General features: G+C 55.3%; 1 protein-coding gene across 8 annotated transcripts in view; it reads left to right on the plus strand.

The window, feature by feature from the left end:
• PAK4 (p21 (RAC1) activated kinase 4) overlaps positions 1-8,487 on the plus strand; it is a 47,676-nt gene extending 39,189 nt beyond the window's left edge. For 7 of the 8 annotated variants that reach the window (XM_070771001.1, XM_070770996.1, XM_070771002.1 and 4 more), the window contains 7 exons: positions 1,732-2,193; positions 2,375-2,812; positions 3,977-4,110; positions 4,335-4,461; positions 5,550-5,675; positions 6,891-7,025; positions 7,515-8,487. In XM_070771001.1, coding sequence (XP_070627102.1) covers positions 1,732-2,193; positions 2,375-2,812; positions 3,977-4,110; positions 4,335-4,461; positions 5,550-5,675; positions 6,891-7,025; positions 7,515-7,670 — 1,578 coding nt within the window. In that variant the 3' untranslated portion in view covers positions 7,671-8,487. The remainder of the gene's footprint in view (positions 1-1,731; positions 2,194-2,374; positions 2,813-3,976; positions 4,111-4,334; positions 4,462-5,549; positions 5,676-6,890; positions 7,026-7,514) is intronic. The other variant, XM_070771004.1, reaches the window with a different exon arrangement.
• Positions 8,488-23,372: the final 14,885 nt, after the last annotated feature.

The following is a 23,372-nucleotide window of genomic DNA, read 5'->3' on the forward strand; positions in this document are numbered from 1 at the left end:
TGGTGCCCTGGGTGCTGTGCCCAGCCCAGCCTGGCGGGAGGAGCCGCAGGCAGATGCTCTCCTCCAGGGTCTCCCACTGAGGTGTTTGTGTGCCCCAGGCAGGGGGCTTGGGATACTTTGAATTCTTTGCCACTGCCTAGAAAAGCAAGACTTTACATCCAAGTCTGTTTCTGCCTTCTGATGAATCGGCTGGGGCCACTGGAGGGGCAGCCGCCCACGCAGGCAGGGTGCTGGCTCTTCTGGGCCCATTGGCCGCACCCAGCCCACCTTGGTTCCACCCCCTGCCAGGCCCTGTGGCTGCATGCCTGCTGGTCATGCCCTCATTCAGGCACTTCCTAAAAATCCTCCCCAACTGCCAGGGATTCCTGACCTCTTATTCCAGCACCGAAGCTTGAGCAGGTGTCTCCCTTGTTTCACTGGGCCCCTGGGGCAAGACCAGGCTGCCCTACTAGCAGCCAGGGTCCAGGAGAGGCAGGGGCAGGCGCTGCCCACAGGGCACGGTGGCCTGTCGGTGGGTTTGCGGGGTTCGAGTTTTCTGCACATATCAGGCAGTGCTGGCCTCAGGTTGTCTGGCAGCCCATGGCTCTGCCTGCCAGTGACTGACGCACAGGACTGGGGCCTGTGCTCTGCACCGGCAGCCCCTTCCCAGCCTGCCCGCCTCACTTGCTCACTCATGGGCTCAGCAGGTACTTACTGAGGCCTTCTGCGTACCAGCCACTGTTCTGGGCCTCAGGTGCAGCCAGGAAGAAACAGTGGCCACCCTCACGAACACTGCACCAGGGGAGCAGGCCACGGACAGCTGTACACGTGCTTCACGTCCGCTGGTCCTGAGTGCTCTGAGAAAAGGAAAGCAAGAGAGCGGGATAGGGAGGGTTCGAGGCTGGCGTTTTAGACCACAGGAAGTCAGGGAGAGCCAGCAGCAGAGATCTGAAGGGGGCGCGCTGAGGAGGGGAGCCCCGGGCAGACGGAGGCGAAGGGCTCCAGGCTGAAGGAGCAGCCAGTGCCTGAGGCTGCGGTATGTCTGGTGTGTCTGAGGAGCAGTTAAGAGGCCCCGTGTGCCTGGAGCTGGAGGGTGGGGGCCCCTAGGGGGAGCCTGGAGGCAGTGCGGTGGATCAGGACGGTGGCCACAGCAGGCAGGGTGCGCCTGGGGCACACAGGGTGCTGGTTCGCGTTCACTGGCACCGGCCCTCGGGCACTCTTGCCCTCTGCTCCGGGCCCAGACCTTTCTCACTTTACCTTCACCCCACCCTCAGCCTCCACGGAAACAGAGGGCGTGTTCGGGGCTCACAGCCCTGCCAGGCTTCAGGGAAGGAGGTGCCAAGCCGGGCCCTGGCCCGCACATCCTGTAATTTGCAGCTTTCCAGAGCTTGTTATGGGCTGGCGCAGCCTCTGCCCTCCTTCCCCTGCACCCCCCCAAGTCTGGAGAACAAGGAAAAGGCAGGGGGTGCTTCTCTGAGGGGCATCCTGGGAACCGATGCTCCCAGCCCAGGGGCAACAACCTGATGGGGGGCAGCTCCCCTCCTGTCACGAGGCTCGGTGCTGGGGGAGGGACTGTGGGGCCTCCCCTGCCGCCCCGCCCTCCCAGCCCACCATCACCCATGGCATTTCTTCATTCCGTCTCTGTCTTGTCTCTGTGTGTGTTGTGTTGTCCTGTCCGCCTGTGTTGGATGCACGTCCTGTGTCCCCCTCCTCCTTGCCCGGCCCCCACCCTGCCATTGCCCTGGACCCCAGACCATCGTGCGGGGCAGCAAAGGCGCCAAGGATGGGGCCCTCACGCTGCTGCTCGACGAGTTCGAGAACATGTCGGTGACGCGCTCCAACTCCCTGCGGAGAGACAGCCCGCCGCCACCCGCCCGTGCCCGCCAGGAAAACGGGATGCCCGCGGAGCAGGCCGCCACAGCCAGAGGGGGCCCAGAGAAGGCGGGCAGCCAAGGCCGGGGGGCCAGTCATGGCGAGGCGGGTGGCAGCACTGGAGACAGGCGGCGGGCGGGGCCGGACAAGAGGCCCAAGTCTTCCAGGGAGGGCTCGGGAGGGCCCCAGGAGTCCTCCCGGGACAAGCGCCCCCTCTCTGGGCCTGACGTCGCCACCCCCCACCAACCCGCCAGTCTAGCCAGCGGGGCGAAAGTGGCGGCTGGCCGGCCCTTTAACACGTACCCGCGGGCCGACACGGACCACCCGTCCCGGGGCACCCAGGTAACCACTCCCCCACCCCAGGACCCCTGACCGTTGCCTTGCCCACCCTGTTCCCACCCACCAACTCCAGCCTGCCCCAGCCCACTGTCCATCTCCATCTTGACCGCCATTGTCTGTTCCGCAGCCGGGATCCCTGTCCCTCAGCCCCTCCCCTGACAGCCGCCTTTCTTTTCTGTTACAGGGGGAGCCTCACAACATGGCCCCCAATGGGCCATCGGTGGGGGGCCTGGCTGTCCCCCAGTCCTCCTCCTCCCGGCCCACTGCCCGAGCCCACGGCGCCCCCAGCCCTGGAGTGCTGGGCCCCCATGCCTCTGAGCCCCAGCTGGCCCCTCCAGCCCGTGCCCTCGCCGCCCCCGCCGGGCCCCCCGCCCCCGGGCCCCCCGGCCCCCGCTCACCACAGCGGGAACCCCAGCGAGTGTCTCACGAGCAGTTCCGGGCTGCCCTGCAGCTGGTGGTGGACCCTGGCGACCCCCGTTCCTACCTGGACAACTTCATCAAGATTGGCGAGGGCTCCACCGGCATCGTGTGCATCGCTACCGTGCGCAGCTCCGGCAGGCTGGTGGCCGTCAAGAAGATGGACCTGCGCAAGCAGCAGCGGCGGGAGCTGCTCTTCAACGAGGTGGGCCTGCCGCCCCGTCCCCATAGGGCTCCCCTGCCCCCCATGCTCCTCCTGGGGCCCCCCTGCTCCCCCCAGGGATCCCCCACCCTCCCACCTGCCCCACTCCCCCTAGGGCTCCCCTGACCCCCGGCTCCTCCCAGGGCCCCCCGGCTCCTCCCAGGGCTGCCCTGCTTCTCCCAGGGCTCCCGCACCTGCCCCCATCCTCCCGGGGCTCCCCGCCTCCCCACCTGCCCCCCCCAGCTGTCCCACTCCTCCCGGGGCTCCCCTACCCCACGGTTTAGAGGGCATGCAGGGCTGAGAACCAGGAGAGGCCCTATGGGGCTGGGGTTTGCCAGGTGTGAGTTCTGAGCCCAGCTCCTGTCCTCGCTCTTCATGCCTCCCCAGGCTGTGTCCTCTGTCCCCACGATACCCACTGCCATGCCGTCCTGTCCTGGCCAGGCCCTGAGCCCCAGCTCCAGGCCCTGAGCCCCACTGACCCTCTGTGTGCCTTCCAGGCCCCTCACCACGAAGTCCCATACTGGCCCCACACTGTTGACCCCACACCTGCCTCTCCTGGTTCCCCATCTCGGAGAGGCCCCACCACCCCAGTCCCCAGGGTTAGCCTCCCCGTTGCTACCCCAGCCCCCCAGGCCTGAGCCTGTCGCCCCTCCCCCAGTGCAGCGCGCAGGGCGCACGTTTAACATGGCTGCCGGAGCTGCACGCAGTGAGTGTCACGCTCCCCCTCCAGGCTTTGCCTTGCTAGGCCTTCCTGCCCCTGGAATCTAACCCCCACCCCCACCTTGTGTCTGAGCCGCCTGCTTGTCCTGGTCTCAGCCCTGTGCTTAATGCTCTCGTCCCAGCGCCCTCTCCCAGTGCCAGCCTGGCCATCAGGGCTACTCGCAGACCCACTCAGGGCTGGTCAGAGATCAACATCAGCAGCGTGAGGTGTGCATGGGGTGGGAGCACCCCGGAAGAGAATACAGATGTCAGGCCCCTCGCTGCCTTCTGGGTTTCTTGGCTTCAGGCGTGGGAGGACAGTCCCTGGACTGGACCTCGATGAGCAGGAGTGGCGGGTGCAACTGGACCTGCAGTTTGGCAGGGCCCCCCGAGGCCGAGAGGGCGGGCTCTGGCAGCAGGGGCTGCTGGTCCTCCCCGCGCCGTGCCGACCCCGCCTCCTGCATGCAGGTGGTGATCATGAGGGACTACCAGCATGAGAACGTGGTGGAGATGTACAACAGCTACCTGGTTGGGGACGAGCTCTGGGTGGTGATGGAGTTCCTGGAGGGAGGCGCCCTCACCGACATCGTCACGCACACCAGGTACAGCCGGGCAGCTGGACGCTGCTGGGTCCCCAGAGTGCCCCCAGACCTCGCCCATATCAGGACTGCTCCCCTCCAGACGCCTTAGGGTGGGGCCACCTCTCAGAACCAACACACTGTCCCCATCACACCTCCGGGGCGGGGCCGTGTCCCCATCAGACCCCAGGCTGGGGCCCCTGTCTGCCCCTCTCACTCCCCTCCCCCCACCTGCCCTGCCCTCCCAGGATGAACGAGGAGCAGATCGCCGCCGTGTGCCTGGCCGTGCTGCAGGCCCTGTCTGTGCTCCACGCCCAGGGAGTCATCCACCGGGACATCAAGAGCGACTCCATCCTGCTGACCCACGACGGCAGGGTGAGCAGTGGTGGGGGGTGGCTTGGCCTCCCCCGGCCTCTGCCCAGCTCTCCCCCTGCGGGTGGGTGAGCCCAGCCCCCAGTTCAGTCCCTTGAGGAGCAGTACGTGTATTCATTCCTCGTGCATCAGTCCAGAGTCAGGGGTCCAGGTGAGTGGGGGCCTCTGCCGTCATCAGCCCCAGCCGCTGAGAGCTGGAGTGTAGCCCTGGACCCAGAGCGGGGAGACTGCATCTGGGTGGCCGGCCACCGCTCTCAGCCACATGACAACCTGCTCCTGGCCTGGCATCCAGGACTGGGCTGCGGACTCTCAGTCCTGCCTTCTGGACCGAAGCTCCGAGTTTGCAGTCCATGGATGAGCTTCCTGATCCTAGAACCTGCATTCGTATTCCAAGAGCAGATGTGATTTTTCAGGGGGATGGGGCCCTTGACTTTCACCAGATTCTGGTTGGTGATCTGCCTGCCCTCCCCCAGGAAAGTTAAGCCAGTTCACAGAGGCGGGGGCTCGGGGGAAGGCTTTGCTTCCCAGGGAGTCTCAGTTGGGGTCATGAACACCTGAAGATTCTACAGATGTGTAGGGGACACGGGTGAGCACAGAACTGTATGTGCAGTGTGTGAGCAATGCTCTCTGGAGGGTCCATTGACATCCTCAGGAGTCTGAATAGGGCCCATAGTTCCCAAGAAGGTGTAAATCCTTGTTTCTGAGGAGGTGGTTGTTGCAGAGGGACAGGCAGCATCCATCTCACCCCCTACCAACTAAAGACATGCCTCCTGCCGGGAAGCCAGGGCCCAGGGCACGGCATTGGGAGCCAGCCTCAGGCCGAATCCCTGCCCAGCCTTTGGTACTCATGGGACTCGGGCTGCCTCCCCCAGGAGTCCCAGCACAGACCCTGTCAAGGAGGCAGATGTGTGATCTCAGGCAGCTGACACCGCTGAGGGCCCCGGCCAGGAGACGGCAGAGCTCAGCCGAGGTCAGGCTCTAACCTCTGGGCAAAATGTAGAAACCCAGCGTGTCGGAGGCTGAGGAATTAAACAGGCAACTGCCTCTGCCCCACCAGCACCTCTGACCCCTGCTTCTGCACCCTGCTCCAGGTGAAGCTGTCAGACTTCGGGTTCTGCGCCCAGGTGAGCAAGGAGGTGCCTCGGAGGAAGTCCCTGGTCGGCACACCCTACTGGATGGCCCCAGAGCTCATCTCCCGCCTGCCCTATGGGCCAGAGGTGAGCCAGAGGCAGCCAGTCGCCCTGCACTGGTTTGCGCTATTGCAGTCCAGAACAGCCGGAGTGTTGGGTGAGGGGGCTTGGTCACCAGGGACTGTTTGGGGGGCGAAGTAGACTTGCCTGCGTGCACTCCTCGCCGGCTGAGTGCTAGTTCGGAGCCAGTGCTTGGCAATGGGAACAGGAGGCTGGGCAGAAGGGGCCCTGGCCCTGCCTGCCAGCCTGGGGCAGAGGCTTCAAACTGGCTGATGTGCTCTGAAGATGCTCTTGCAAGCGTTTTTTTAAAAAGAGCTCTCACGTGAGTTTGAATTTGATCCCCTGGTGGCAAGCCAAGTGATATGGGCACAGAAGGCTGCATTCCCTCATGGCAACAGTCAGGTGCTGAGGAGCAGGGGAACCCTGGTCTTGGTCACAGCCCCCACCCATCTGTGTTGCCTACACTGACCTGCTTCACTCCCTGCCATTCTCTGTCTGGCCCTGAGGTCTTCCAGCTGTGCCTGTGGCTCTGAGGACAGTCAGTCAATAAGACTTGACCCAGTGCCTGGCCAGGGTGCCTGTGGAAGCATAGCTTGGGGAACCGCAGGCAGGAGTGGGGTCACACTGGGAGGGGAGGCTGGTAGGAGATTCTGAGGGACCATCTCCACCAGGACTGCCTGTGACAAAACCTTCTCAAGAAGGATTTAGCAAAGTGGAAAACCGTGGGTCCCTAGGACTGTAAAGTTTGGCGGGGGCACAGGCTTCATGCCCAGCTGTGTGCAGTGTCCCTCCCGCCTCTGATTGTCCCCGTGTAGCCCTCACTCAGGCAGGTGCTGCCCCATCAGAGCAGAAATGAGGACTGTTTTCCTGACTATCTTGTTTAAAGTCTCAGGGTCAACTGTGATTGGCTCAGCTTGGGTCACGTGTCCATTCCTGAACCAGTTACTGTTTCCGCACTCTGCTGATTAAGACAGCTTGGTCATGCACCATGGACTGAAGTAGCGAGGAGGGGGTTCTCCAGAGGAATCCAGGGGCAGGGGGAGGGGGTAGCAAAAAGAAGGGGATGGATGCAGGGTGGTAGAACCCTTCAGAGGGTTCCCTGGGTGAGGAGTGCATAGGGTCTGGCAGGCTGGGTCCCAGTATCAGAGGCAAAAATGGAAGCAGGGCCACCTGTCTGTGGGTGTCCCCTGAGCGCTGGCCACACCCACACAGCTCAGCCCTTCTGCCCTGCCCCCACCACAGGTGGACATCTGGTCTCTGGGGGTGATGGTGATCGAGATGGTGGATGGGGAGCCCCCTTACTTCAATGAGCCACCCCTCAAAGCCATGAAGATGATCCGGGACAACCTGCCACCCCGACTGAAGAACCTGCACAAGGTGGGCCCCTCCCGCAGGCAGTGGGCGTGGGGGAGACCACACGTGGGTGGGGGAGGGCACCGCCCAGCCCCAAACCCAAGGAGAGCACTGGGTGTAGGCGGGGCTCGGTGCTGATGGCTCTGAGGTGGTGCTTACTGCGTGCTGAGTCGCCCCCATGCCCCCCAGGCCTCGAGCGTCCATGTGGACTCTGCGCCCTCAGCCCCTCAGAGCTTGCGCTCAGGCTGGCTGGTGAGGTCCAGCAAGGGGACCTTCTGGTGGGGAAATTGCCTGCTGAAAAAGGGGTGCCTCCAGGGCCCAGCCTTTGCCAACTCCTGCCGAATCATGAAAGTAGGGAGGTGGTGAGCCCCTGGGGCCAAGCTGTCAGTGCTGAGGGCCTCTCTGCCCCTCCCTGGGCAGTAAATGCCATCGGCCCGTTGGGCAGGAGGAAACTGGGGACCTGACAGCAAGTGAGCAGACTGCTCACCTACCCTCTCGCCCTGCTCCCGACAGGTGTCACCGTCCCTGAAGGGCTTCCTGGACCGCCTGCTGGTGCGTGACCCGGCCCAGCGAGCCACAGCGGCCGAGCTGCTCAAACACCCGTTCCTGGCCAAAGCGGGCCCTCCCGCCAGCATCGTGCCCCTCATGCGTCAGAACCGCACCCGATGAGGCCTGGTGTCACCCCCACCCCTGAACCAAAGAGCCCCCTGGGTCACCCCTGCCCGGCCAGAGGCCAGTGGGGGGCCGGCCCCCGCTCCTCCCAGCCCCGGAGACACTCCGTGTGGCGCCGCCCTCCTTGCCAGGGGGGTGTGCGGGACCCTACTACTGAACTCCGGTTTTGATTTTGTGACTTTGAAAGAAACACAGGGACTCGTGGGAGCAAGTGAGGCTCCCAAGACGCCCCCACCCTCTGGGACAGGCCCATCCCCCGGGTTTTCCTGTCTCCAGGAAGGGCAGGCGGCCCCCCATCACTGGAAATCTGCCATGGGGACTGCCGGGGGTGGAGACAACACTACGAAAGGTGTGCGTGTGTGTGAGTGTGTGCGTGCGTGCGTGTGCGTGTGGAAGGTCCAGTGCCGCTGTCCTCCAGCCTACAAGTGGGGGTGTCTGAGACCTCGCCTGACACGCAGCCCCTCCCCCGAGCCATTGCAGGGGTCGATCATGAATGTCTGAAGAGTGGCCTTTTCCCGCGCCCCGAACCCCTCTGTGTGGCTGGACCTGGGATCCAGGGGGCGGGGCTTCCCACCCACCCCCAGCCTCTGCAGAACATGACTACTGCACCTGGACAGCCTCCTCTTTTCTAGAAGTCTATTTATATTGTCATTTTATAACACTCTAGCCCCCATCTGGGGACAGACAGTCCTTGGCCTGCGGGGTGGCTCCAGGGACAGAACCACCGCTTGAAGAATCAGGTTCCTGGCCCCTCAGCGCAGCCCTGCCCTCCCCTCCCTCAAGTTAGTTTTACAATTAAAACATTTTCTTGTTTTGTGTGTGTGCAGTGTGTGTAGAGCTTCCCCCCACCCCAGGTCCAGGCCTGCTGGTGGGGAGAGCTGATGGAGCAGGGCTGTAGGCTTGGGGGGAGGCTTGGCTGACCCCAGGATTCCAGCCGCTCTAAGGGCCAGGGCCATGTCTGGCAAGGAGGTCGGGGGACGAGGCGGCGGGGGCGGGCAGTGAGTTACAGCCCAGCAGCCAGTAACCCGCCTTCTCATGGGGACCAGATCGACGACCCAGGCCTGGAAAGGCAGCCAGTTTACTAGTCCACATGCTAGGATGATCAGCTTGCCATGTCTGCAATTTGCTGGAAACATAAAGGTTGGGTGGAGTGCGTTCAGTGGAGGACTGATCCTTGGGACCTGACGTTAGGAAACTGGTCAGCAGGCAGATGGGCTTTAGGGGGATAGGCTACAACGGAGGGACCCAGGGCTGCCAGCCTCAGAAACACGCCATTGGCTGAGTCCTTCCCTCCAGGCTGCGGCTGGGGACGTGGGGGCCGAGCCTGGGTCTCAGGAGAATAGCCAGCCGACAGGTGACACCGCTGCTTCTGCATTCTGGGCAGTGACCACCCCAGGCTGGCTTGGGCTTTACGCACGCCCTCTCCAGCACCTGGGAGAGCAAGGAGGGAACCCCCTACCCAGAGCCCTCCAGGCATCAGTGGCACCAGGGACCTCAAGGTGGTGTGTGGGCAGAAAGTGTGGAGCAGACGCAGAGAATCCAGCTTAGTCCTGTCTCTGCCCCACCCCCACCACTGTCAGCACCTACCCCTTAGCACCCCTCGCCACAGGCCCTGAATTCCCCAAGAATCGGGGCTCTGTTTCTGTGACCGCCTGGCTGAACACAGGCATGACAGACAGACAGACATAGAGATTTAAAACAGCAGTACAGCCAACTACTGCTGTATATGAGTGTGTTTGAGGCCTGGGTGAAATGGATACATTTTCTGTGGGGAAAAAAAATATATATATATGCCAAATGGTGTGGGGAGAAACAGTACGAGAAAAGACTGAAGTACACCCTCCACACCCACCCCCTGACAACACACACACACAACTTCAAACTTGAGTGCTTTTACAAATGAATTCCACCCGACAGATGGATCAGGTAATTCCCACCTTATACAAGTTGTTCCGGAAAATAGAAAAAGAGGATAGCTCCCAGCTCCTTGCGGAGGCTGCTACACCCGTGAGCTGAGAGCCAGATAAGGCCAGTGGAGAGAAGATGGCTGTCTCTAACTCAGTCCTGTGTGATGAGCTCACGGGATACCCAGAGAGCTCTAGGTTTCGGGATGGGAATCACTTGCCCGTCCATTGCGTGGTGGGGGCAGCTCTGCATGGTTCCATGGAGACTCCGCTATTATTGTCACCTTCAGTCACCATCACTGCTGTATCAAGAAGGGTCTTGAGTGGTGTGAGGGCATCTCCTCCTCCAGACCTCCCTCCAGGTACCATGCAGACGGGGTCCCAGGGTATCAGTCAGCCTCTCCAGTTTCCAGTGGGGTCTAGCAGGGAGGGGCAGGGCTTAATCCAGGGGGTTGGTTACCAAGGCACTGGGAAGACTGGAGGAGCCAGAGGACCCAGCCGTGCAGTGGTCAATTGCTCCATTGTGTCGCTGTTTGTGACTAGCCCGCCAGGCTCCTCTGTCCATGGTATTGTCCGTACAAGAATACTGCAGCAGGTTGCCATTTCCTCCTCCAGGAGATCTGCCCCACCCAGAGATTGAACCTGCATCTCCCGCATTGCAGGCAGATTCTTTACCGCTGAGCCCAGCCAGCAGTCATTAAAGGCGGGGGGCCGCCGCCTCCTGGAAGCTGGAGTAACAAAGGAGTCAGTGGCACGACCAGAATCCCAGAATGGGTCAGCCGTGGCTGGAACGGGGTTACTCTCTCCATTTCTGCCTTCTGCTCCCATTCCAGTGCCTCCTACCGCCAGGACCTCACTTATGTCTACTGGCAAGGGAGTTCTACGAGGAGTTTTCAGGCTTCCCGCCTCTACAGAACAAGGGAGCTCTTAGAAGCGCAAGTGGGGCAGAGCAGCAGCGGACACGTCCCTCGCAGCCACGTGGCCTGGAGGACGCCCTCTGTCCACACGTGACTGACCAGGCATCGAGTGAACGTTGCCTCCGCTGCGGCAGGGGGCGCTCTGGGTGCTGGTCTGAACTGCAGACGCCCAGGAAGGGGCGTCAGGGATGTATTCACCTGTGGGTCAGCGGTGTGTTTACACCGACCCAAAATGAGTGATTGAAACAAGTCGGACCGGTGGCTCTCAAAGTGTGGTTCCTGGACCAGTACCATCCCTGGGAACTTGCTGGAAAGGCAAATTGCTAGGCCCCACGCCAGGCTGAATCAGAGACTGGGTGGCGCCAGCAATCTGTATTGTAACAAGCTTTCCAGGGGACGCGGATGCCCACTCAAGTTTGAGAACCACTGAGATCCACAGTTGCTCTCAGTAAAAGGCCAAGGAGCATGGGACGCAGCCCTGCTCAGTCAGCAGGGTCCCAGCCTCCTTCCACCTTGCGGCTCCTCCATCCTAGGATTGCGGCCCCTCCCACGTGAATAGAAGGGCACGCCCCTTCCCTTTAAGTACGTGGCCCAAAGATTTCCCCGTGGCCTCTTTGGCCTGAGTTAGTCACACGGCCACGCCCCTCAGCAAAGGAGTTTGGGAAATGTAGTCTTTATTCTGGGCGGCTGTGTGTCTAAAACTTCTATCACTGCAAGATCTTGCTATTAACTAAATACGCCAGGCTTCAGCGCCAGAAAACTCAGAGGAAGACCCAAGTGTAAGCAAGAGCAAACTGATGGGGAGCGGGGGCAATAGATGGTTTAATAACAGTGTTGAGGAAATTGGTTCATCTTATCACTTCATGGGAAATAGATGGGGAAACAGTGGAAACAGTGTCAGACTTTATTTTTGGGGGCTCCAAAATCACTGCAGATGGTGACTGCAGCCATGAAATTAAAAGACGCTTACTCCTTGGGAGGAAAGTTATGACCAACCTAGATAGCATATTCAAAAGCAGAGATATTACTTTGCCAACAAAAGTCCGTCTAGTCAAGGCTATGCTTTTTCCAGTGTTCATGTATGGATGTGAGAGTTGGACTGTGAAGAAAGCTGAGCACCGAAGAATTGGTGCTTTTGAACTGTGGTGTTGGAGAAGACTCTTGAGAGTCCCTTGGACTGCAAGGAGATCCAACCAGTCCATTCTAAAGGAGATCAGCCCTGGGTGTTCTTTGGAAGGACTGATGCTCAAGCTGAAACTCCAATACTTTGGCCACCTGATGCGAAGAGTTGACTCATTGGAAAAGACTCTGATGCTGGGAGGGATTGGGGGCAGGAGGAGAAGGGGACAACAGAGGATGAGATGGCTGGATGGCATCACCGACTCGATGGACAAGAATTTGGGTGAACTCTGGGAGTTGGTGATGGACAGGGAGGCCTGGCGTGCTATGATTCATGGGATCACAAAGAGTCGGACATGGCTGAGTGACTGAACTGAACTGAACTGATGGAAAAAAAACTGACTCCTTACCAAATACAATACAAGGGAACCTGAGGTCGGTACTGTGCAGGGCAGTAGCTGCTATTCTCATGTGCTTATTTACTTTTAAATTGAAATAAAATTAAGTATTTAGTCTCTCTGTTGCACTACCCACATTTCACATGTTCAGTTGCTGCTTCTGGCCAGCAGCTGAGAATTACACATTAGAGATGTGAAAACTATTACCTTAGTTTATCAGACAGTGTTTCTCTAGCTGGATTAAACATCACCATGAAAGGTCAACTATAAAGTTGATGGAGGAAAATAATTGATAACCTAGGGGCAGAGAAGGACTTCTGAAAACCCCAAAGGAATAAATTACAAAGGAAAAAAATATCAATTTGATTATGCCAAAATTTATTTTGTTCAAGGAAGGACATAATGGGCAAATGTACTGGGTTTCAGAATGGGAGAAAATATTTGCAAATCCTAACATCTTTAAGATATATTTTTTTAAACAAGAAAAAGAGCATTCCTTACAGAACAATGGGCATTCACAATGGTATAAACAAGCAACTAAGAAAAAAAATTCCAAAACCAACAGGGATGTGCACAGGTGCTCAAACTCATTAGTAATCAGAGAAACACAAATTCCAGGGACTTCCTTGGTGGGCCAGTGGCTAAGACTCCAAGCTCAGAATGCAGGGGGTCCAGGTCAGGGAATTGTTAATATATCCCGCATGCCGCAAGTAACTTTCCATGCCGCAACGGAAAAAAGAGCCTACTTGCTGCAACTAAAGATCATATGTGCTGTAATGAAGACAGATCTCAAGTGCTGCAACTGAGACCCAGTGCCACAAATAAATTAATAATAAACATTTACTTTTTTTAAAAAAAAAAAAAGCAAATTTTAACAATGAGCTGTCATTTTAACACTACGAATCTGGTAAAAATTAAATGTCTGGCTTAGTCAAATGAAGTGCTGCAAGTACGAATCTCCTAACAATTCCACTCTGGGTGACTTTCCAAAGAAATTCTCTCTTGGGACCGTGAAGGGGTGTGCCCAAAGATGTTCACGGCAGCAGTATTTATGTGGGAGCTGAGGGCACAAGGCAAGGTTCCTGCGACGCCATCAGGAGCCAGGGCCCACCTGTGCCCATAGCAAAAAGCCAAGCCAAAAATTGTGGATATAAAATAGTCCTGGCTTCGCAGGTGGCTCAGTGGTAATGAACCCACCTGCCAATACAGGAGACTCGGGTTTGATCCCTGGGTCAGGAAGATCCCCTGAAGAAGGATATGGCAACTCATTCCAGTATTCCTGCCTGGGAAATTTGACACACAGAGGAGCCTGGTGGGCTAAAGTCCATGGGATCCCAAAAGAGTTGGACACGACTAAACAGCAACATTTGCAAAACCAGAAAAGAGACTTGTTCACACAGTAGAATGACTCCCATGAGCAGAATGGAAAAGGGGGGGGCACAAAAGAAGGAACGAAAGAACAAGAGAGGGGTTTTGGGAGGAGTAAAGGCCTTGAAGGCCACGACGAAAGTCTGTTTTGTAAGCAAAGGGCAACCCCCTCTGGTGTGGGTTGGGGTCTGGTTACAGGTATATAAAATGAGAATTATCCAGGAGATTCTAACATGCAGCCAGGAATGAGAATGGCAGTTTATCTGCCGCAGTAAGTCACTCTTGACCTCAAACCTCGTGCCTACCTCCCACCATGTCCCACAGGGGAAGGGCCAAGGAATCATTCCACACCTTCCCCCATTTCACAGACGAGGAGACTGAGGTCACATGGCCTACAACGGCCAGGCCTAAAGCCGTGAGTCCCTCATTGGCTTTCTTCTTTTAAAAAAAAAAAAAAAAATTATTTATTTATGGCTGTGCTGGGTCTTTCTTGCTGCCCTGACTTTTCTCTAGTTGCATTGAACGGGGCCTACTCTCCAGTTGCGGTGTGCAGGCTTCTCTTGCTGCAGAGCACGAGCTCTAGGGCCCATGGGCTTCAGCAGTTGCGGCTGCCGGGCTCTAGGGCACAGCCTCAATTGTTGTGGCATGTGGGCTTAGTTGCTCCTCGGCATGTGAGATCTTCCCGGACTAGGGATCGAACCCCCGTCTCCTGCATTAGCAGCGGATTTTTTTTTACCACTGAGCCACTAAGGACACCCTCATTGACTTTCTGAGCCAGGCCTCAGGCTGGGCAGAGAGGCTGCAACAGTGAGCAGGACGCTCCGACTCTGACACACCAGGGCCAGACAAATGCCATGGGGCAGGGGGAGGAAGTGGCCACACGCAGCCCCCTTTGAAGGCCAGTGACTTCTCAGGGCTCCACAGCCTTGCAGAAGTTTGGTCTGATGATGCCAAATGTTCTGATTTTCCTCAAGAAATCCCCATGTTCATGTGAAAGTCCTTGAATCTCAAAGGTAGGTCACTAATTAAAAACATTCAACAGTATCATGTGGGCCAAGCAAAATCGAGGGAATAGTTAGCATTCATCAAAACCTTACTGTGTCCAGCGCTTTGCTGAGTTCCTGGTGTTACCTCATTTAACACTGTAGAGGCTTGAATAGTGTTCCCCTCTTCCCCCACCACCCCAAAAAAGAAAAAAAACAGATACATCCCCATGGAACCTGTAAGTGTGACCTTATTTGGAAAAGGGGACTTTGAGATGTGATTAAGGACCTGGAGGTGAGATCTTCCTGGCTTATCTGAGTGGGCCCTAAAACCAGTGACAAATGTCCTTATAAGAAAAAAACAGGGAAATTTGAGACACCCATGAAGCCCTTGTGAAGACAAGCAGAGATTAGAGTCCTACGGCCATGAGTAAAACCACACCAGCAGCCTCTGGAAGCTGAAAGAGGTGAAAAAAATCTCCCCCTAAAGCTCCAGAGGGAGAAAGTCCTTGCTGACACCTTGATTTCAGACTCCCTGCTTCCAGAACCATGAGAGAATACATTTATGCTGTTTCAAGCCACCCCAGTGTGTGGCAATTCATAATGGCAACCCCAATCCTCCTAGGGCTTCCCCAGTGGCTCAGGCAATAAAGAATCCACCTGCATTAAAGGAGATCTAGGTTTGATCCCTGGGTCAGAAAGATCCCCTGGAGAAGGGAAGGGCAACCCACTCCAGTATTCTTGCCTGGAGAATTCCACGGACAGAGGAGCCAAGTGGGCTATAGTCCTTGGGGTCACAAAGAGTCGGATACAACTGAGTGACTAACTGTCCAGGCTCACCAACCTTCCTAGCAGCCCTCTGAGGAAGTACCTTCCTTGTCCTGTTTTACAGCTGGGACGCTGTGGAACAGAGACTCCAAGTCGCCAGCCTGAGGTCACACAGCAAGAAAGTGGTCAAGGCAGGATTCAAAGCCATCACCATGCCACAGCCTCCTGAAGACTGAGAATCTCTCATGACTGCACCTGAGGGACCACAGGTCTGAGCAGGAAAGGGTCAGCCTCTGTCTTCTGGGGCTGCAGTCAACCAAACTAGGCCAGACCCCCAAAAAGAGACTCCAGAAGAGAGACGGCTGTTCTTGGAAAATGCTGAGGGGTTGTTGGGTCAGGGCAGGGGACAAGACGGGGCAGCAAACAGGGTCCTGACCTGTTGCTTGGGGGTTGGAGACAGCTCACAGCCTTTTCCAGGTTGACCAAAGGTATCTGCAGAAGTCTGGGAACCACTGGGTTAGACAGAATTAAATTCTCTCTTCCTTTCTTCCCCTCTCCCTCTCTTCTCTACACCTTTATCCCCAACTTTCTCTCTTATTCTGCCATTTAATCGTATTGAGTATTTGAACAGGTAACAGAAACCTATGGTACAAAATATAAAAGATTCCAAAGGGATTAAATTGCAAAGTCAACCTTCCTTCCTCCACATGCCCTGTCCCCGGGTCCCCATCCCCCAAGGCAGCCACTGAGACAAGTTTCTTGCATCTCCTTCCAGAAATGTATGCGCATACCTAGAAATACCTACATGCGTATACTGGCATATGTTCTACTTGGCACAAACATTCGCAAAATGTGCACATCCTTCTACAACTTGCTCTATTGTGACCTAATGGTATATTCTGGTGGTCAGTCCCAGGTGGTGTATATAAGCAACCTCGCCCGTGGTCATGGCTCAGTAGTATTCTGTGGTGCATATGAACCCTGATTTCACTGGAACAGCCTCTGCTGATGGACATTCAGGGAGCTCGCGGTGCTTTCCTAAGCAATGCCACAGGAGAGACCTTGCACGTACTTTCTATCTGGCAAATTTATCTTGCCCCCTCCCCTGCCTGCCCCTGGACTCCCACCTGCCCGCTGCCCCCAGGTGATGCCTTCTGGATATCTCTGACCTTCTGGATCCTTCTCTGGATCTGGTCAACTCCATTCTAGTCTCCATAAGCATCTCTGTTGTCTATGTCTCTGCTTCAGCCTCTCTAGATTTCTCTGCCTCTCTTTCCTTCTGTCTCCATCTTCATCTCTGTCTGTTTTCCTCCTTACCAGCTTCCCTTGTCTTCCTCTTTCTCTCCCTCCATCCCGTCTTGTTTCCCTCCTGTTATCTCCCAACTCATTCTGCCTCTCTGTCGCCCCCTGCAAGGTGAAGCTGGCTCAACACATGTCCCCACCTCAGAGCCCAGTGGTTTCTCCCCGGGGATGTGGTACCCAACCTAGAACACCTTTCTCCCAGTCTCACGGCCCTCTTGACCTGGCTGGGCTCTCCCATCCTCTGTAGTCCTGATGGAGAAGCCACCATCTGCTCGTCCAACCCTGGTGCCCTGGTGCCCGCCTCCCACCCTTTCTTTCTCTGTACCAGCAGGATTGGACCCTGGGCCCAGCTGGCACTCCTGGCGGTGATACTGGTTTTTCATCAGGAGTCATGGGAAGCTAGACTGAGGCAGGTTGGATGTGGCTTCTGGGCTAGACAGAGCCTCATCCTCCTGTTGGGGACCCAGCCTTCTTGCCCTCCCTGCTCAACAAACAGAGCAACCAGTCTGTGTCAGCCCTGAGCTGGGGACAAATAACAAACCCCCACCCAAGGCCCTGCCCTGGTGAGGTTGACATTCTCACCGGGTGACACAGTTCATGACCAAGTGAACGTACCCACATACTCATAGGTATTTAAAGACCACACGAAGTTCAAGAAAGAAAGAACGGGGTGTGGTGACAGAGGAGAGCAGGGGGTAGGAAATTGACCTGGTGGGGGAGTGTCCAAGTTGCTTTATATGAACCAATAGGGAACAATCACTGAGACGCATTGTTAGATAGAATAAGGAAGAGGGGTGTGTGCCTTATGAAGAGATGACATTTGAATGGAGAGGAAGTAATCGATGGAGGCATGGAGTGGAAGACCTTGTAGCCAGAAGGCGAGGCATATGCAAAGGTTCTGAGGTGGGAAAGAAGTTGGCAGGTCAAGGACCAGCAAAAATACGGGACTTATGGTGAGTGAGGAGGAAACTGTGGACCACCTCACATAGCGCTGTGGGGAGGAGATAGACCCATTTTACAGATGAGAAGCTAAGCTTTGGAAAGAAAGGAAAGTCCTTTGCCCAAGAACACATAGGGTAAGGGTGAGGACTGCTGAACTCAGGCAGCCTTCTGCTCCTCACCACTAGGACAGTGGTTCTTAGTGAGGGATCCCAGACCAGCAGCACAGCATCACCTCTTGGGTCCACCCCAGAAACACCGAATCAGAGACTGGGGGTGGGGGCTTCGCCAGAGGCCCAGTGCTGGAGACTCCACAGTTTCACCGCAGGGGCCGTGGGTTCCATCCCTGGTTGGGAAACTAGGATCCCACAGGCCGCAGAGCAACTGAACGCCACGACCACTGAGCCCACAACTCCAGAGCCTGCACCACAACTAAGACCTGATGCAGCCAAATAAATGATTTTTTTAAAAGGAGTGAGACATAAGGAAACGAGAGCGAAGGAAGGCACGTGACCACAGAGGCAGAGACTGGAGTGATATGACCACAAGCCAAGGAATGCTGGCGCCACCGGGAGCTGGGAGAGGCGAGAAAGGCATCCTTCCTAGACCCTCTGAGGGGTTGCCACCTGCCAACTTGATTTCAGACTTTTGGCTTCTAGAACCATTAGAGAATAAATCTGTTTTGTAAGCCACCACATATGTGCTAATTTGCTGAGGCAGCCCTAAGAGATGAATCTACCGTTTGATGGGGCAGACGGAGCAGCGGACTCCAGCTTGACTTCCCACCTGGGGCAGAAGACAGAGCCCACCCAGGCTTCCCCCTGACCGCTTCTGAGAACTCAGAATCTTCTTATGTGTGGAATTCAGAGATGCTGGGATGTAATGAAAGGGACAGAGATGGGGATGAGGTAAACTGAGACCAACTCAAAGGCTTAGAAGCGGGGCTGCAAACCAGAATCTGGGGCAGGGGAGAGTCTGGGGAGCCGGGAAGGGTTTCAGGAGAGCAGAGATGACTCACCAGATGGCTGGTGAGAAGGATCAAGATGCATAAGGAGCTTGGGCCCTAACCTGGGCCACCCTTGCAGGGGATGCAGACTCTGGGGCCAGACAGCAGAGGTTCAAATCCCAGCTTTGCCACTTTCTGGCTGTGTGACCTTGGGTAAGACACTTCACCTCTCTGTGCCTCAGTTTCTTCATCTGTAAAGTTGGTTTAATGATAATACCTACCTTACAGGGGGCAGTTCATTTAATAGACATAGAGCGCATAGTGCTGGGTACACAGCAACTGCTCCATTATAGCTATTACTGTTTTTATCATCTCATTCTGTTCCTCGGGTGTTGACATGGTGATGCCTCTCAGATTTGTGCCTCAGCCCTGATACCTGTCTTTGAACTCTGCCTTGTACATCCAGCTGCCCCTACCCCCAATATCGCTCCTTTAGATATCCAGTACTGACATCTGGGGCTTCCCAGGTGGCTCAGTGGTAAAGAATCCTCCTACCAGTGCAGGAGACATGGGTTTGTGTAGCAACCCACTCCAGTATACTTGCCTGGGAAATCCCAATGACAGAGAAGCCTGGTGGGCTACAGGCCATAAGGTCATAATAGAGTTGGACACAACTTAGTGACTAAGCAACAACAATAACTGACATCTGAGACAGAATACTGCTTCCTGCTTCCTCCTCACCGTCAATCCTGTTCTGGCCTCATCTTCCCCTCTCTGCAAATGGTACCACCTTCTTCTGCCCGTTGCTCAACCCTCAAGGCCAATCAAGCCTTTCCCCTCTGTCAAATCAACAAAGATATTCAATCTGTCCTCGACCCAGCAGTCACTCCATGGCACCACTCTGGTCCTGTCCACCCCCAGCTCCTTCCTTATTGTTTCCCTGCACCCTCTGCCCACACTCAGCTAGAAATCAGTTCATCACTTCCTAGCTGAAACTTTCCCCGCAGTTTCACTGTGAATTTATTACACTTAGATAAATCCTACAGAGCTGCCCCCAGCAATGCCCTATCTGATCTCATCTCCCCTGCACTCCCTCCATTTCAGCCACACTGGCCTCCCTCCTGTTCCCCAAACCCACCACTCCTGGTCCTACCTTAGAGCCTTTACACTTGCTGTTATCTCCTTTTCAGGTCTTTGCTCAAACATCACCTCCTCCAAGAAGCCCTCCCTGACCACTTCAGCTAAAACGGGCTTCCTACCCACTCCTCTGCCCTGTCATTACAACCTTTTTCACCATCAGAGCATTTAGTGCTGCCCTTTAATTAGTTACTCAGTGAGGGAATTCTCTGGTGGTTCAGTGGTTAGGACCCCATGCACATCAGGGTGCAGATTCAATCCCTGGTCAGGAAACTAAGATCCCATGAGCCCAATGACTTAGCCAGTAAACAAAAGAAAGAAAGAAAGAAAGAAATTCTTAAATTGCTGAAGTCCATTCCTCCTCCCAGAAGGAAGCCGCACAGGGATAGGAATCTGTTCTTCCACCATTATATCACCAACACAGAGGGATTGGACACTGTGGATGTTTAATAAGTATTTATTGAAAGAATAAAAGGTAGTAGCCTATGAGGCCCACTGTTCTACATCTTGCCTTTTTCACCCAATAGACTTGTGGCTAGTGGTAAAGAATCTGCCTGCCAATGCAGGAGATGCAAGAGACACGGGTTCGATCACTGGGTCAGGAAAATCCCCTGGAGATGGAAATGGCAACCTACTCCAGTATTCTTGCCTGGGAGATCCCATAGACAGAAGAGCCTGGCAGGATACAGTCCATGGGATTGCAAACAGTCAGACGTGACTGAGCGACCAAGGGAGAGGAGGGGGAGGTTTGTTGCTATTTCCTTGTCTGTACATCAGGACTGCTGTGTCCTTTTGCCTTTTTTTCTTACTGGGATATAATTTACATACAAGAAAATACACTCATTAATTTTTTAAAATTTTATTATTATTATTTTTGGCTGAATGCAGGATCTTAGTTCCCCAACCAGGCATCGAACCTTTGCCCCTGCATTGCAGCATGAAGCTTTAACCACTGGACCACCAGGAAAGTCCCTAAACCCTTTTCTTCTTTCAGTTGCACTGGGTCTTCGTTGCTGTGCTCAGGCTTTCTCTAGCTGTGGCAAGCAGGGGCAACTCTTTGTTGCGGTGCTCAGGCTTTTCATCGCAGTGGCTTCTCTTGTTGCAGAGCAGGATCTCTAGAGCACAGACTCAGCATTTGCGATGCTTAGGCTTAGTTGCTCCCAGACATGTGGGATCTTCTCAGACCACAGACCAGGGATGGAACCCATGTCCTCTGCATTGGCAGGCGGATTCCTAACCATTGGACCACCAGGGAAGTCGCCCCCCTCCCCCAACACACACACACCCATTCTAAACACACACTTTGATGAATTCTGGCAAGTGTATACTCCCATATAACTACCACCACAATTAAGATAAAGCTTTTTTCTCACCCCAGAAAGGCCACCCCTCTGCCCTACAGCCCAGGCAGCCACCAACCTGCTTTCTTTGATTCTAGATTGCTGTTTCAGAGCTTGAGTCCCCACACTGGAACCTTTGCTGATCAGAAGGTGAAGAAAGGAGACACTGGAGATCTAATGTTGAAAGACACTTGGCTCTGTATGGCTCCTGGATCACTCAGATTTAAGTAAAACTATTTCTCATAGTATGGGGTTGTAGGGTGGGTGTTTCTAAAATTTCAGATTCTGGGGTCCACAGGGACTAAATTAGACTCCTGGGTGTAAGGTTTGAAAATACACTTTTTTTTTTTTCTTTTGGCCATGCCATGAGGCATGTGGGATCTTAGTTCCCTGACCAGGGATCGAACCCATGCCCCCTGCATTGAAAGTGCAAATCTTAACCATTGGACTGCCAGGGAAGCCTGAAGATACACATTTAAAATAAGTTTCCTGGGTGAATCTGGTGAGCACTAAAATTTGGGGATCGCGTGGTATGAGGATATGGGTGAGACAGAAGGGCATTCTGGCTAGAAAGAACTTTCTGAGCAAAATCCCTGAGATGGGTGAGAACAGGGACCAGAAATCCAGGGCCTGTAATGCTGGCAGAGAGCTGGGATTTTTCTCCTGAGGGCACTGGGGAGCCATGGCAGGTTTAAGCAGGGGAGTGACTACTTGTGTTGAACCTTTCATAAGACCCCTTTAACTGTGGCCCGTGTGTGTGTGTAAGAGAAGGGGCTGAGGACCCCAGGAGTGAGATAGTGTGGACACCATGGCAGGAGGGGGGCAGACAGAGGAGGGGTGTTGATCCTGATTCTACAGATTTCCTGCCTTTTTTTTTTTTTTGGTCTCTGGCTCTGAGCCACTCCCTGCCCTGGATTCTGACCTGGGGACAGCTCTGACTCCACTAGACAGACACTCCTCCTCCTGACTCTGTCCTTTCTTCCTCCTCCGATGAAGACAGGCAGGCAGCCAGGCAAGGGTGTGGGTCTGTGCGCTTGCAGTGGTGGTGGGAGTGTCTCCAGTTATGCATGGATCATGGGCTCTGCAAGTATTTGGAAACCTCTTGGGGACTTCTGGGTGAGCAGGAATATTGCACATAAGTTAGTTTGTCCCCTTCTGTGGGTCCTGCCTCCTCCCAGGGCCCTGGCTAATTCCCAGCTTTCCCAGGATAGGTCACTTCACCTCTCTTGCCTCTCAGTTCCCCAATCAGTCAGTGGAGGAACTATTACCAGTGCCCACCTCCCAGGGTTGTTGTAAGACATAATGAGTTAAAGGCAGACACTCAATAAATGTAACTATGTTCTCCCATCTGTTTCCCTGTGAGCCACTGTCTCTGGGGGTAATTTGAATCTGTATCCCTGTGTATCACATGAAACTCCGTGTCTAATTTGCCACATACCAGCTGTGCAACCTTGGGTGAGTTACTAGACCTCTCTGAGTTTCAGTAACTGAGACTTCTACTCTCAGTTACGGAGACTTCTACAAAAGTAGAAGTCTACAAAACGGGTATAACAATAGTACCTATTTCCTATGGAAGATATGGAGATTGAATTAATTACTCCACCTAAAGAATTTAGAACAATGCCTGGCACACGGGCGTTAATTACATGAGCATCATTTGGGTGTGAGCTCCACTCTCTGTGTCTGCAGAATGTGTCTGTCAGCATCTTGTGGGAATCTGGGGCGGAAAGCATATGGGGTTATCTGGGGTGGTATGGGACCAGGCCTGTGAGGGGGCCCTCTAGTTTTTCATCTGTGAAATGGGGATAACAACAGCTCCCTACTCAGGGTTGGTGTGCAAGCTGGCCCGCAACTCCATGTTCATTCACTATTATCTTTTCTTATGTATAAAATGCCCGTAATAATAGCACCTAAGTTGTTAGAGGATGAAATGAACTTGTAAAAGCTTAGGACAACATCTAGCAAGCAGAAAGCATTCACTGTGGCACTTGTTACTGGTAACTTATGTGGGACTGAGCCTGTGCTTACCTGGGCAGGCTGTGGGATGTGGCAAGGGCAGGCTGTGGGCGTGGGCATCTGGCTCTTCAAGTTCCTCAGCCACCCCACTTCCTCCGCACCCCCGACCTCCTGCCCCCGCCATCGCTCCAGCCCTGACTCCAAACTCCCTATGACCTCCCAGGGAGGAGGTCTGGCCAGCCTGCACCACCTGCCCAACCCCAGGAAGAGATGCAAGGCACCCTCCAGGAGGGGTTACTACCTCCCTTTCTGACATTATCTCAGTGTCTCCCTTGGGTCCCCCATCTCTGTGACTCCCCATCTCTAGCTCAGAGTCTCTCTGGGTCTCTCTCTGTCTCCCACCCCACGCCTCTATGCTTCTGGGACAAGAAATATCAGGTCCCAAGTTCGTGTCCCAAGTGAGGACAGAGGAGGAACAAGCAGAGGCGGGACTCCCCTCCCATCCCCACCCCTTACAGCATGCCCAACTGACGGGGAGGTTGCGGGGGGAGATGGGGGCTTCATTAATTAAGCTTTCCTCCAGCCACGCGGGATGTTAACGAGGTGGATGGGCCTCATTAGA

Source organism: Bos indicus, chromosome 18 (assembly GCF_029378745.1).
Source record: "Bos indicus isolate NIAB-ARS_2022 breed Sahiwal x Tharparkar chromosome 18, NIAB-ARS_B.indTharparkar_mat_pri_1.0, whole genome shotgun sequence".
In the NCBI taxonomy this organism is placed as follows: domain Eukaryota; kingdom Metazoa; phylum Chordata; class Mammalia; order Artiodactyla; family Bovidae; genus Bos; species Bos indicus.